Source organism: Eleutherodactylus coqui, chromosome 5 (genome assembly GCF_035609145.1).
Source record: "Eleutherodactylus coqui strain aEleCoq1 chromosome 5, aEleCoq1.hap1, whole genome shotgun sequence".
Lineage (NCBI taxonomy): Eukaryota > Metazoa > Chordata > Amphibia > Anura > Eleutherodactylidae > Eleutherodactylus > Eleutherodactylus coqui.
The window spans coordinates 110,418,404-110,434,199 of NC_089841.1; the positions used below are offsets into that span (position 1 = coordinate 110,418,404).

General features: G+C 39.4%; 1 protein-coding gene across 1 annotated transcript in view; it reads right to left on the bottom strand.

Moving 5' to 3' along the window:
- LIX1 (limb and CNS expressed 1) overlaps window positions 1–15,796 on the bottom strand; it is a 103,611-nt gene that overhangs the window by 41,167 nt on the left and 46,648 nt on the right. Inside the window, exon 3 of the mRNA XM_066603021.1 lies at window positions 7,918–8,058. Within this exon, the coding sequence (XP_066459118.1) occupies window positions 7,918–8,058 (141 nt within the window). The remainder of the gene's footprint in view (window positions 1–7,917; window positions 8,059–15,796) is intronic.

Here is a 15,796-nt window from a genome sequence, read left to right on the forward strand (position 1 = left end):
AACAACTTTAAACAAAGTGGTATATTTGCTTTGGAAAATATATCGATGGACTTTGCCGAAAACTCAAAAATTGTTTTTCAGAGGAAAAAGTAGTTCAGTTATTATAGTTGCTTTTACAGAATCCTTAGAGCTGAGATGGCACACTAAGAAAAAGTAGTCTGCCAAAAAGGAGGTTGGGCAAGAAGCAGAAATATGCCCATAAATCCGTAGTTTTTACGCACTGAAAGGCATAGTCCAAGTTCTCTCAAACTAACAGAAGTGACACCTAGTGGTTTAGATAATAGCTCTATAAATGCCATTAGTGTCTGATGCTATTATAGTTGTTAAGGTAGTCATATAGATTAGATGCAAGTCCGCCAAACCCACTAATTTCTGTGGGACTGGAAAACTATCTAATGTGTATAGGAGTGCTCCAACTTTCCCCAGACGGCAGATGACAGAGAAAAAAAAGGATTGGGCATATTGGATTTCCGGATATTTTGAAATGTATCCAATGTGTTTGGGGATGTCGGGAGGATTATTTAATCGTTGGTTCATTATAACATGGCATATGGGATGTGATAATCTCTAAATCCAAGTGACGTCTATAAAAAAAAAAATTAATCAAGGGCATGAATAGAAAAATATGTAACCTACTTCCTGGTCCTGGCTCATGGCATCAAATTTCCCTTGTCAAGGTAGGATGGTCTGACATTCGTTTATCCCTTACTTCCCATTGCTTGTAGGATAGCAAAGGTAGGTTCACCTTTTATGATCTTTAGCTATTGTTTAAGAGGAGGTTCTATGAAGGCAATTGGGGTAAATTTAGGTTTAGCGACAGATCTTTACAAGTCCTATAGCAGCTGTATTATGCTATCTTCTTTTGATGTGGCAATCTATTTAAGAGAGGCTATCTCTGGTCTACAGGAGCAGTGGTTAGTTACCAAATTAATGGAGCAGTGGCTACATGTGCACTATGGACTGCCAATGCTGCATTCATTCAGGGACCTTCAAGACAGCCATTGTCGTCGTCATTGAGGAGGGTCCAAGTGGCTGGATGTTCACCAATCAAATAGTTATCCCCTATCCTGTACAGGGGGGGAAGGTAACCTTTTTTGGTGGGACAACCCCACCTAATGTGTAGGTTTGTGTATATGAATATAGAAATTAGTGTTTTTGCTTTTAGACAGTACTTATGCTGGTTCAACTCACTCTTTTCTAACTTTTTTCTTCTTGCAAGAAATTATTCTTCAGTTATTGGCATAACTCAACATGAGGATGTTTGGCTAAGAATAATAAACTGCTTTGATCAAGCTGAAGAGTAATCTATGGTGCCAGCAGTGTACAATTCACTAAAAATTATGTAGTAAAAAATAACAGCTCAGCACAGGGCCAGTAAATAACAAAAGGAAAAACTATAAAGTAGATTTTAAAAGAAAATAGTTTTCCAGAATCAACTGTTACCGCTAAATAAGCAAAGCTGTCCGGTAAACAGAAAAGCATGCTCATGTCCAAGAGAGAGAATAAACATTGGAGTAGACAACCCTCACTAACTTTTTGTTTTGTAGTGATATAAGCTTGGGAAGCCCCTCTATCCTAACTAGTCTTACTTTAGATCAGTGGTGGCTTACCACACTTTGGGAGCCTCAGATGTGGACTTGCCTCTCTGAGTACTACACATGATGTCCTTTGTCCTCAGCTTGTAGAAGGGACCACACATGGGCAACCAAAAAAACCTGACCTGTTAAAAAAAACAAACTACCTTCTGGAATCCGAGACACTGCTGCTTGGAAATCATATATTTTGCTGAAAAAGCAGTACTATATACACAGATGGAAAAGAGGGCTAGGGCCACAAGTAACATTCGAGTGGACAGTTGCCCACCATTGCTCTAAAGTCTAGATTGTGGTTTCTCAATGTTCTAAAGCCAAGTACCCTCTACTCAAACAAATGATGCTAAAGCAACTTCAAGGCTGTGACATTATACTGCCCTAACTATCATGCATTAAGAGAGTTGATGAGCCAGTTACAGACAAGGCATGTATTGTGGGGGACGAGAGAATATACCATATGTTCTACCAATACAGCTAACACTCACACACCTCTAAATGAGGTTGTGTCTGCAGCAGGTATATTTATTTCTGCAAGTTCTATTCAGGTGGATTGAACAGCCCCAATAATTTTTACAACAAATCTGCTGTAAATCTGCCCTAAAAGTAGCTACAGGTGTAGCAATCAGTAACATTACAGATGGTGCACTATGCTATTAACTTAGTACTGTTTTAATACACTTACTATTAAAATGGGTCTCTATATTAATTGTGAAGCATGCCATCTGTAATGTTAACAATGGCTACATCTATAGCAGATTGTTATATATATATGGCTTATATATTATGTTGGAAGTAAGGGATTAAATTAAGGAGTTTCTTGGCTCATAGGCATTTACTAGACTATGACTATGAGAGAAACATGAGAAGGTTCTCTACAAAGGGGCTATTTGGGAGCAAGAGGTCCATGTACTGTTCCTCCCTCTTCTGTCCTTGTCTACTTGGGGGTACACATTCTACAGGTTGAAAACCTAGAGTCTAGGTGATGCAAGTAGACAGAGCTAATTGTAGTAGTTTATAGAATGAGCAGAATTATTTCATTGGTAAAGACAATGCATCATGCTGCAAAAAAATGGAGGAAGAGAATGACAAGTGAAAAGATGGCTGGACAAATATCAGGAATTTTTTGTTAGTATTTTTGTTAGCTATGGGTCATATTCTCCAAAAATTACCCCTACAAATCAACTATTTAATCTACAATTTAATAGAAGAATGTTCATTTTGACTACATCTGTTGGACTTTGTATAAGAACAATGATACCCAATTCATTTCTTAAAGGGAATCTGTCACCATAATTTGATCCCCCCCCCCCCCCATTGTATGAAAGTGTGGATAAAAAAAATGTACTTCTGATTCAAAATTGTGTATAAAGGAGCTCAAAGTTTCCCACTGTGTATGTTAATGAGCGGAGATGAGTCCTCTAGGCATTGTTCCTTTGAGAAGAGTCTAGCATTCTTCTGAGTCACAATTAGCCACACTTCCTCGCACTTGATTGACAGCCAGCCCCTCTCTCTACAAAATTCAGCATCTACACCTTCTGTGTACTTTCCAGCACATGTGCAAATTCTTGCCCTGAATCCCCCTTTGGCTTTACTATGGCATGCACCAGGACTAGCGTGAAGACCTCACACATGGTATTTAGACCAAGATTATGAGGACATTTGGGGCCGGTGCAGTTGACGGGAAGATGGATGGCACAGGTACATCGGCCAGATTACCAAAAGAAAAAAGCTTGGTATGCCATTTACAGCAACTGCTACTGAAAGGCACTGGTGTTCTATGGAGGCAAATACTTGCTACTTCAAGGGAACCTATCACAAGAAAAACCTGTGTTACGTTAAGCTAATTCTAACCTGCCTTCTTAAAGAACAAAGCTGTTTCTTAATACTTAAATTCAACAGAATCAACAAAAGCTAAACTCAACAAAAATTATCATCCTGTCCATCGCGATGCCGGAATTAGATTACAAACCATAGTATTCCAGGGGCTGTTTTAAATTGTATGACTGCCTTGTTAAGTATCAAGAAAATCTCTCTTTATGGCCAAGTGCCACCACTGTACATTAGATAAATCAAATCTGAGTAATGTTGTGCCATACAAAACAAAGGCAGAAGTCGGGGATAGCCTGTTAGCAGAAATCGTACCTGAGGAGTAAGCATGGCTTTGGTAAATATAAAAAAGCTAGGAAGGACTGATTGCTATCTTATGTTTATATGCATGATTTGCATCTGACTCCTGTAGTCTACTGCAATCATTAAAACATTCAATAGCCCATCTGAACCCATTCCAAGTCTTTCAACCGTCTTATGAGAAATTATATATTTCCTATGAATAACTACATTAAATTAAGCTGCCTTGTGGTGGACTCAGGTGTAATTCTCCCTGCCATAGGCTCACTGGGTGTCCTAAGGAGGAACGTATCCTGGCACAAGTAAGGAGCAGTAGGAATATGTATGATTGCCTTCTATCTGCCCGCAATTCACATGAAAAGCTACAACAATGAGGTATATATGTATTGTATTTTCATTGGCTCCTAACAGTCACTCTTTGTCATTGAAGATATTGCTTAGTAGCTTAAAGAGATTTTCCCACTAAATTTATTTCTCACTTATCTACAGAAAAGGTGGTAAATGTTTGATCATTGGGTGTTTGACAGCTGGGATCTCCAGTGATCCTGAGAGCAGTGTACCTTGAAATTACCATGTTAATGGAGCAGTGACCACTGCTCCAGTCAGTTCTATGGGATTGAGGAGGATAGCTGAGTGCATTGCTTTAGTTATCTCCATAGACATTGATCAACTTCCCCCAGTGATCAGACATTTATCACGCATTCTATGGATAGATGATAAACAGCTTTAGAAAAAGCCATTTAATACATAGTTTTATTATTGAGGTTAATGTGTATGTATAGCTAGCAGCAAGCTTCCCTTAGTGGCAGCTGCAGGTAGCCAGAATAGTATCATTTAACTTTCTTAGTGTAGGGCTTTGCAAGATAACACGGACCGTTGCCATGGGCTTGCGAGCTTATGTATTTTGGCCAAAACATAAATTAATATCTCGTATTTATCGTTGTTTATCGCAGTAAGTGGCTTTTGATGCTGGGGGAGTGCGGGGTGTTGGTCCAGTGTGGTTAACCTTGAGGTGCAGAGCAACCCGCCAGTCGGAATTGTATGTGGCATCATTAATAGGTGTAGTGCACTATGCAGGCTTACAGCCTATCAGTGGGACTTGACACACTTTGTATGCCTTATCTATGCACAAGTGTAATACTAGAAAGCCATTTCCCCCACCCCCAAATAGGTTGTAGGTGTGTTGTTAATCAGTATGAGTGGTTGTTAATCAGCATCTTGCACTTGATAGCCTTTCTGCCCATCTGTATTCTGTCAGGAAGTGGTGTTTGTACCTGTGCTTCTGTATCTTTGCAATAGTATATATGGCTACTTGCAGTGATATTTGAGTTGATCTTTCCCTCTGCAGTGATTAAGTGGTTGAGGTTATGTTTTTCTGATATAATGTTTCAAGTACTCTGCATATACACATACATATACACACAGCAATAACCCTTTCCAATCCAATTTGCATTCTGGTATTCCTAGAGGGCTTACTCTTTTTCTGCTGTTATACAATGGCGCTATATGCTGGCTAAAGCCAGTACTGCATGAAGTGACACATTGGATAGGCTCCGACAGCAGAGAGGCTGGCAATATACAGTAAGAGAACCCTGATGGTCATCTTCCAACATCGGAGATGTACAGACTTAAATCATAATGTCTTTAGACGTCAGACAGTGGATTGGAAAGGGTTAAAGGCTGTCATAAACGCTGTCTGTCACTTATGGGGTAATATGCAGTGGTCTTTAAGACAGTACAGTATGCAAGTTCTTATATAAGTATACCCCCAGATTCAAATTAAGGAGAACCAGTATTGTACTGTTTTTTATTCAGTTTTTCTGAGGTGGGATCTGTAAAGTAGCAATTTTGGCTACTTTTTTAATCCTTTTTTTCATGGTATTCACCATGCAGTTAAAATAATGTGTTAACTTTTTTATTGGGATTGTTACAAATGCTTTAATGCCCTATTTTATAAGTATGAAATAGATAAGAATATTGCAGCATGCACCCAGGGAACACAGAAAGTGAGTAGTGGTGATGGATCGGCGGGTTCTATTATCCAGAACTTGAGATAGACCAGATATTTGATATTTTGAAACAGGGCCACAGGGCCACACACACACACACACACACACACACACACTAAATATAGTTCCTGCAGTTCCTACCAGTTTCCTGTTCCCACTATCACTTTAGAGCAAGTACAGTAAGACCAGGAGAGAAGTCTGACTGTGCAATCAGGTAGCAGCATGATGTGAGTGAAGTGCTGAAGTGTCTTCTGTTCTGCTGTGAATTGAAGTGGTCCAAGGGCTCCTTTACTTGATGGTAACACAGATGGGCTTCAGTACTTGGTGGAGACACAGAGTAGGCTCCACTACGTGGTTGGGGCTCCCCTACTGGGTAGGCACCCAGAGGGGGCACCATCACTTAGTGGCAGTATTAAACTGCATGGGTATACAGAGAGGCGCTATTACTTTTGGGGTACAGAGGGGGTATTATTACGTTTCAGAGACATTAAATGGGCATTATTACTGTGTGTATGGGGGGTGAAGGTCGGGAGGGTGTTGGCACTGAAAAAAACTTTGCATGAGGTTCCATCCAACCTAAGGATGGCCCAGCATCAACAATCTACGTCTTGCTTCATATATTTCTATTGCATTCACAGACAAGGGTTGTAAAGGTTTGTGATTCATCTGCTGATAAGTTTTAAAAAAAGCTATCTATTCTACATCCTGCACCTGCATTATGAATGACATCTTATATCATTATCTAAATGTATTTTTAAAGAAAAATCATAAATTGAAGACTTCAGGTCACAAAACATATTAAGCAAGATCCTCCGAGAGAAGACCGGGAAGATTTACAAGTTTAAGAGAAGAACGGGAATCCTTTAGTGGCACATTTCTGTCTTCGGTTTGTATAACTTCATCAGTGTTTATGAGACACGGAGTACTTCTGCCATTTGATTGTTAACATCTGAGAGAAGGCAGCATAGTCTGAACGACCTGTTCTGGGGATTAATAGAGAAACGTCTCTACTTCTAGAAATGTTCTGCAGTTACGTGCAGCAACTGATGGCGGTTATGTGGGGCTATTAGTTTAGGCAAGTGGAAAACTTGGAAAGAGCTTTTCACAGTTCTCTGATGACCAAATTAGAAGTTTTTAGAAACCACAAAAATGCAGATGTTTGTTTTTCATAGGGGCGGCAGCAAAGTTTCTATAATATATACATATCTTTAATGGAGTGCAGTATTGCGGTGAACATAGATGGGAAGGTTAGCCCCTCTTTAAAGTTCTGTTCTCCAATTTTTCACTATTAGAATATTCATTTGTAAAGAATCATACATTTGCGTTCCCACAGGAATCATCAGCAATCCTCTTAGTAATCCCTATACAGCCCTCCACAATAGACTTGTAGCTGCCACCAATTGTAATGTGGATTATATAGGGGCATTTATTAGCATTTTATAGCATACCGTAAATAATTTTTATGTATGGGGCTATTTGTTCACTGGAGATTGGTATTTTTTTTAGCACTGTGTAGAGGTATTAACTCTTGGGATACTTAGGTGCTGTATGTTATTTCTGGCATAACCGTATGTTATTTTTACTGATTAGCTGATTGAAGGGGTCACGCTGCTTCTCCGGCTTGACAACCGCAGCCACTTCAAATTAGCTGAGCAATAGAGGGCCATGTCGATCTGATATTGATGGGCTGGCCTATGCAATGGCCATCAATACTAAAGTCCTAGAAAAACCCTTTCAATGATAAATTTTCACATTGCCTGCCAGATACTGAATATTCAAAAATGGCAATACTTTGAAAAACATTGAATTACAGATGTAGCTTGGCTGGGTTTATTATTTGACACATCTTGATGTGCTACAATTTAGATTTTGCATAGGCCTCCAGAGAATCTTTATGCATCATAATTACGTACAGCAGAGATCTCCAACTAGAATGCCGCAGCACCTTGATGTGTGGCAAGAAGCTACTAAAGAGGCTGCTGAAGGAAGAAAGTTTTTTTCGCAGGGGTGCTACAAGAAAAAAAAAATTGACTAGGTGTGCTGCCGGTCAATAAATGTTGGGAAACACTGGCTATAGAGTTGCTGTGATGCAGCCCAATGAGATACATGACAAAGTTAGCTCTACCACACTTTTATGTGATGTTCATCAAGTCTATGTTGAATGCATTGGCAAGGAGCTTTATACTTACACTTGTGGAGGCAACAGCTTCTTGAACACTCTTCATGATAAAGCCATGAGTGATTCTCCGGGGAGGTAATTCATTGTAAAGGGAGTTGATTAAAGCAACTTTAGCTGCATCTCGTCGCGCTTCTGCTCTACTTGAGCAACACTGAGGAAACAATAAAGACAAGGCAGATTAATATTACGATGTATATTGCAGATGTAGCAAAGTTATTTAAGATTTAACATATTAATGCCCCATTTACATGGAACGACGGTTTAATTGTTCTGCACGAGCGGGTAACGTTAACACTAGTTTTTCGCGCTTGTACAGAACAATTAGACAGGCAGTTCATTGCTAGGATTCGCTCACTTGTCGCTAACTCCTCGCTCAGGGCTTTAAATTCTATGTAAAGCACTAAGCGGGGAGCATTTACACGCAGCGAGATGTGAGCGAACCAGCAATGATTTTTATGCTGGTTGAAAGTGAGCGACAAACAAGCAGTAAACGAATAGTGCGCAATGGCGTTTAGAGGTAACGATTATCATGCATTTTTGTTTCTTTGAATGAATTTTGCATGATAATTATCCTGTGTAAATTGCTTTTGAGATATGGTTTTGTTCCACGGTTTGTTTCCCCTTTTAATTGCTTTACAATGGGGTTTTTTTATTGATAAGTTAAGAGAATATTAGCTGTTTAAGGGCTTAAGATAAGCTAACTTATAGCCTGGAAGTCATCACACACAAGTTAAACTTTGCTACATTGCACTTTTCAACAAGCTAGTCAATAAGAAACCTCTATGGGGTAAAACTATTGTTGCATGTGGCCTTGTTATACAGCTTCTAGAATTATTTAGAGTTCAGGGGTCTTATACTGCACCTGGCATCCAGCTAAAAAGGACATTTGGGAGGAGCACTGTAAAGGAATGTGTCTGCTAACAACATTTCAATCAATACTAATTAACTAATATCAGCTAATAGGCCTTTAAACGCAGTATGAGAATCTCAAGATTCTAGTTTACCCGCGTGAACAATCTGGTGAAGTCATCACCAGCCCATTCGCCCTCAGGCCGTGTGTTTAGACTGGCAGATTCTAATTCACTGATCATTTAGTGTTTAACATTCCTATGTGCCACACAAAGAATTACCTGTGGCAGAGCAATTTTTCTAGTCACAGACACAACATTGAACATATGAAAGTTACTATATGAAAAGGCAACTTCAAATCTCAATGTCATAGAAGAATTTGGGAATACAAGTTTATAAACATCTCTGACACTCAATACTGGAATGAGTTATTGGAGGTGGTTTCATGCAGAGAAATCTATAGCAGAGATAACACTCTGGCCTGGTGACCCCCTAACACCAATTTAGAGACCATAAAACTCTACATCCCTTATCACTGGGCTAATTAAGTGTTCACTCCTCTACTCATGCTGTTCTGGAATTGTTTTAAGTGCAAATTAATCACACCATGTCTGTGCCTTTTCATATATATATATTTATATTTATATATTTAGCCTGAAGAAGGACCCCAAGTAGGTTTGAAAGCTCGCTATAACATCTCGTATTTTTGTTAGCCATTAAAAAGTATCATATCTACAAGATTACTTGGTTTCTCTTGCTGAGAGCAATCACATTTTACTCTACTGGCTTACATAGTACCAAACGTTTTCCTTTTTACATTTCTGTGTAAAACACTGAATGATTAGTGTTTAAACTGCATGAAAAGTGAATGAGGCAACACTGGTTTTTATGTCGGCTGAAACTGAATGGCAAATGAAAACCTGTCTATTCGGGGCCCTTTTAACAAAAATGGGTTGCTCAAAATGAGAAAGTGCTATATAGGTTGTCAAATGTCTCATTTTATTTTTGTAGTGGAAACACCATCTTTTACACATTTTATGTAGTATTTCTTGTAATATCTCAAACTCCACAATCCTAAATAAAATATGCATCCATTTGACAAAAACATTGGCATGTTTGGGAGATTAAACTTTAGCAGTAGTACATAGGAATCATGTATACTAGTGGGTTGGTCCACTTGTAAATGGTCCATTTTCCCATAATTTAGCTTCCGCAGATAAAGCTAGTGGGCCACTGGTTCTGTTAATAATTGGTTCAGGCAAAACACTAACTATTTTCAAGTGGCTACAATTTCAGTAATTTATCCATTTGATGTTAAATGGAAAGGAGAGCCGGCAAAACGGTCATTTCCAAAAAGACTTTGCATGAACATTTTCCACAGATTCTAATGAGAGATCTGAGCTTCAGCAGAATACCAATCAGACAATGTGATTTATGACATGACTTGAAAGTTGTACTTGGTAAGTATGTTTTGGCATATGGAAGAACATATGTCCCTCATTTTAGAATATTAAACCAGTCCCATTTCCACCTTGGCTTCCTTTTTATGTGCTTTGAAGTTTGCACGCTCATCCTATTTCCTCCCTTTCGGCTCTACCTTTATGCTACGGCTCTTTTTCCTAGCTTCGTATCAGCATAAAAGACACATTCCAGATATTGTTCAGGCTATTCCTCGCACATCTGCAGTTTCTCCATCTGTTGACACATGATACTAATCACCATATACAATAACTCGACCCAAGACCTGCATTCAGCATGTAGTTTCTAAATCTGGGCTGATTTTTCTCTCTTATCTCTTGTCCTTTGATCTAGTGGTAAACTATGATTTTGCTGAGCAGGACATGTGTCACGTTGATGGATTCATTTCATACATACTGGTCGGTTTATGATGTTGGACATACTACTTTGATGAAAACCATTCTTGAAGTTTCTTTCCCAAACAAATATTATTTAAGGATGAGCCTGTAATATCATATGAGCTGGAAGATAACCAGATACATTACTATATATAATGGAAAAATAATGTTCCTGGACATATGCATGACCTGCCGTTCAAAGTTTAGTCATAGTATCAGTAATTTCATTAAGTATGACATAATAAGACTACAAAAACTAGATTTTACAAAATATATATTAAAAAAAGGTATCTGCGCCAAGAGGTATATATGCTACATTACGTCTCTGGCAGCTAACTGATTAATGGCATCTATCAAGCCAGCCATCTAGAACAAAGAACTAAAGAAAATATTTCAAGCGCAATTTTATAAAGTGTATTTATCATAATTGAGTGAAGAAAATACGGTTAAGTGCCTGCGTGCGCTTGGAATATTTAATTTATTTATAGCTATACATTTCAGTTGAAAAGGAGTTGCCCTGCATTAGAAAAAAGCTGGTTACTTACTTCCAAAGACAGCGCCACACCTGTCCATGAGGTTGTGTGGGGTAATGCAGCTCAACTGTATTGATATAATTGTGGCTGACCTGCAATACCATACACAATCTGTGGATTTGTGTGGCATGGTTTTTGGCAGAATGCAACTTAAATGGGTTTTCCACAGTATACAGACTGAAAGAAACTTTAAAAATAAGTACTTTTGCAATATAAATGTAAAAAACATAAATTGGTACCCTGTTATACATCATTTCACCTGTGAAATGGGTGGATGCTGGTAGTTATAGACTACTGTTGGGTGAGCTGCGAATTTGAAAGAGGTGATCCTTAAAGAACACCTTTAAAAAGGACTAATAGAGTGGGATGCATATGGAAATATGGGTGCTTTAATGGTATTTTTAAATGGGACGACTGTCGGGTGCTTAAGCACCCAACAGCTGTCCCAATGACTATCACGCCTCTGTTTTCACACAGGAGCAATAGTAATTCAATAATCTCATATGTTTACCACTGCTACATTTATGCAGGATTGCGGTGTTGGTTGCTGCAGGACTGCATTAGATGTGTGGTTTGTATTTATCAGATGCTGTACGGTTGAATTTTTCGGCACTGTCACATTTATGTGCTTTGCAGTGATTAGGTGCAATTTCTGATTATATTGCATGTATTTCATAAGGATTTTTTTGAAAAGTTTACAAAAAAAACTTTTTCTGCTACTCGGTGCTTTGGTGCGTTTTTTTTTTTGCCTCTATGGGTCCCTTGATGAGTTTGTTGGTAGGATGAAATGTGTTGGGACCTTCTGCCATTTACTGCGGATCTCTCTCTCAAGGTTGTCCCTGTTGGTATTCCTTATCTATACACTCTAAATAGGGCCAGAACAGGGGTTTCTAGCTTTCAGGGTGTCCGTGGAACGGCTCTTTTCAGGGCGATTGCCCTACATGTTGTTGCTGCATAGAGTGATTTAGTTACTAGGTATATTCAGGGACAGTTTGTCTATTCCCTTTACGCTCACCTTGAAGAGGGAACTCCTTTTGACAGTTGGCAATGTTCAAGAAAAACGGAACCTAGATATATGAACGAGAAAAGCCGGCTCCTTAAAAGCACTTTTTAGTCTTCCTTTATTCCAAAACAATCCGTAGAATTACAATTGGCAGGTACCGTGTAACACCATGTCTACGCTCAGATGGGTTTCGAAAGACACTTCTTTCTTGATCACAGATCAATTTTATAGATTTTTTTTAATTAAAAGGAGAATAAAAGAAGTGTTTTTAAGGAGCCGGCTTTTCTCCTTTGCTGTTGCTATTTAAGCGGTTGTACTCACCGTCAGCCTGAGCACCTGAGAGCCATCAAGCCAAATGGGGTAAATGCTTCCTACTAACCAGATGAGGATAACGTTTTGTTATATATTTTGGAAATTCTATATCTAGATATATGGCAGGGTCTACAGCAGCGGTGAGATCCATCACTGAAGTAGGTTTTGCCATAGGTTATCTTCTATTGATGCTTGGCAAAGTCAATGGAAAGAGAAGATCGGGACAACAAAGAACAAGATGGCTTGATACAATCAAGGCCACCACCAACATGGCAATCGCCGAACTGAAAGAAGCAGTGAAAGTCAGAGTGGTGACCCTGCGTATGGCACTTACCTCTACTGCAGATGACCACGGAGACCCGCAGGCAGTCATGCGCAGTACATTGGTTTTTTGTTTGCATTTGCCGTGTTGCCACTTAGCAAAGACGCAGGAACCCGCAGCCCATACACAATGTTAACTGTGTATGTGCTGCAGGTTGGATGCCTCCATTGACAACAATAGAGGCTGCTCATGCGGATGCTGCAGTAAAATAGAGCATGCTGCGATTTTTCTTCCGCTCACGGAATACGGAATTCGTATCCATGAGGATGAGGGAAAAATAATTGAAAATACATGCCTTTCAATGCCTGTGTTTTACCGCGGATCATCCGCTGATCACAGAATCCACAATTCAAATCTGGTTGTGTGAGACCGGCCTTACTGCTCCAGAAATGTATGAATAAATGGACAAATGGGTGTTACCATTCTCCTTGTCAAAGAGCTGTGCCCCTACACAATCTGATATGGTGCGTACTGATTCAGACTATGTAGAGGCACCCCAACTGTTACCACCCAGCTGTCAATTTATTCATAAATATCCATGAGGAAGGGTACAGCAAAGACTTCTGAGATCAGTCGCTCCTGAATTGTTTCACGAGGATTACACAATTATTTTCCTAAAAATAGACACATCAAGAGAGATGATAGCTCCTCTTTAAAGAGTACTCGCACCTTCACTTTGGAGCGCTTCTACTCAGTCATCAGCTTTTGGCAGCTGAAGACAGCCCCATATATAAGCACTACATGGGGGTATACATGGGATCGCCTTCAGCTGCCGTAAGGAGCCAAAAACTGACGACGACGCAGGAGCACTCCAAAATAAATGTGCGGGTACTTTTTAACCATTTTGCTGGAAGCTCCAGTTTAATGGTCAGATTGAGGCTATCAGAGCATGCTGGTTGTTGTAGTGCTGCAATGGCTGGCGAGCCACTGGTTGGAGACACTGGTCTTGTCATATGCCGTTTCTATAGTAGTGCCACCTGCGAACACAGGCAGGGTAAATGGTTGGTAGAAAAATATAAATGTAGTCCTAAGCCAGACATTCTGCATGACTATTCAATGAACTTGTGGACTCAAAAAGACAAGGAATCTTGTTTTTAACATAAGCCACCTGTTTTTGTCAGTGTGAGATATTTTATGATTTGATGCTGAAATTTTGGCAAAATCAACAATGTTTTGCAATCTGTGCTATGAGCCGAGTCATTTTACATACTCATTTGTTATTGTATCGCCTATGGTGCAGTTTAAAACCACAAATTAATTTTAAAGTCTCCGCTTTCATAAAGCGCTTTGTCTTCCACAGTAGCAGTAGAAGACAATTGTTTTGTTTCCCAGCCATTCGGCAGAAGGTCCTGGGATTCCAGCTGTATGGAGGGTTTGGTTTAAATCACCACAAGAATCCTTCTCCATGATGTGCCTGCTGCGCTGCATTGTGAAATACGGTCACCATTCACAATAAAACAAGAAGGCAACAGCAATACTATCATATGGGGAATACAGTAATGACTTACAACTAGACTTTAGTACCGCTTACAGCTACATTGTGTTCAAATATTTCAGTCAAAAGCAGAAAACTCTTGTTTAAATTTACTGAAATGCAAAGTCACTACAAAAACTTCTAAATTATCTCTATTTATTACATTTAGCATTACTCCTGAACACAGGTGTTTTATACACCATTTGGTACCAAGAATGTGAAGTCTGACCAAAGAGGGTTGTTCCCCAAGTTACAGGTTCTATGGATGGTAAGAGAATAGTGATAGCTTCACCTCCTCTGCGGGTCTTAAATAACTCTAGTCTTGGATCCGGACAGATCAGGTCTACGGGCATCGGGTCAGGAACAGAACTTGGCCATAGAGTCCACCATAATGAGACTCATAGTCAGGCTTGTGGCTCATGCTAGAACCTGGAATGTTTATTAATGGGTTATGTAACCGTCTTTAACAGCTTACCCCTTACTGAGGTAGGTTGGAGGACCCAGGGTACCAAAGAGCCAGAAACTGTAGAGGTTACTAAACAAAGCCAATTTATCCAGTGTGGTGTGGATGCAGACAAGATGCCTTCTTCATTTTTTCTGCTCATGGCCCAGAGGACCTTACAACTTACATGCTTCACTGCACTGCTCCTGGGAGTTACTCCCTTACACCATACCAGTACTTTGTCTACTCCTTCTGCTCCATTTCCCTCGCCAAACTAGCCAGTAATGGGTCTCATATCTCACAGTATTACTTATTCACCATTTAGCCATTTTACAATACAGTAAACTGAAGATCCCCCCCTTAAAAATGAGAACAGTCAATCATATATATTTAAAAAATGGAGTAAAACCATGACCATATACTATATAAAAAAGAAGTATATTGTAAGATGTAAAAGAAATATGATATTAAGACCAAAGCTATGCAGCCGGCCCTACTGCCATGGCAGGTCCTCTTTAACATACAAATTTGATGTGGATTTCAAATCTCATTGTCCAGAGCAAACTAGTGATATGGCACTTTTCACAGAAAAGTATCATATCTGCAATGTAAAAATAAAAAAAAATAAAAAAATCAACTCCATAGGAAGTACAGCACAAGTCTTCTGTTGCAAGCAGTTGGATGTGTGGAATACACACACATCTTAGAGAATTTTCACGTGGATTTCGGTGTGGAAACATACCCCAAGGGTGCGTAGCTAATCTCTACGGATTTTGTTGTAATTTTTTTGCAAATCTTCTGTAGATGTCATCCCTTTAATGTGAATTTCATTGAAAAGGTGAAATCTACTGTAGTTCTGCACCAAAATCTGTGACAAAATCTACAGGAAATCAGCAATGTATGAACGCACCCTAAGGTATACCCTTATGTAAGTGCAATATGAGTCGGACAGAAATCGGAGGCTGAGCCTTGGAGTTCTGCTGCATATTTGCATGTGGATCCTCATGTGAATTTAACCCCAGTCAAATGAGGCAAATCTGCTTCTGGAAACCATATCAAGACTTAACCTGTTAATTTCTTTTTTTTTTCGGTGACGTG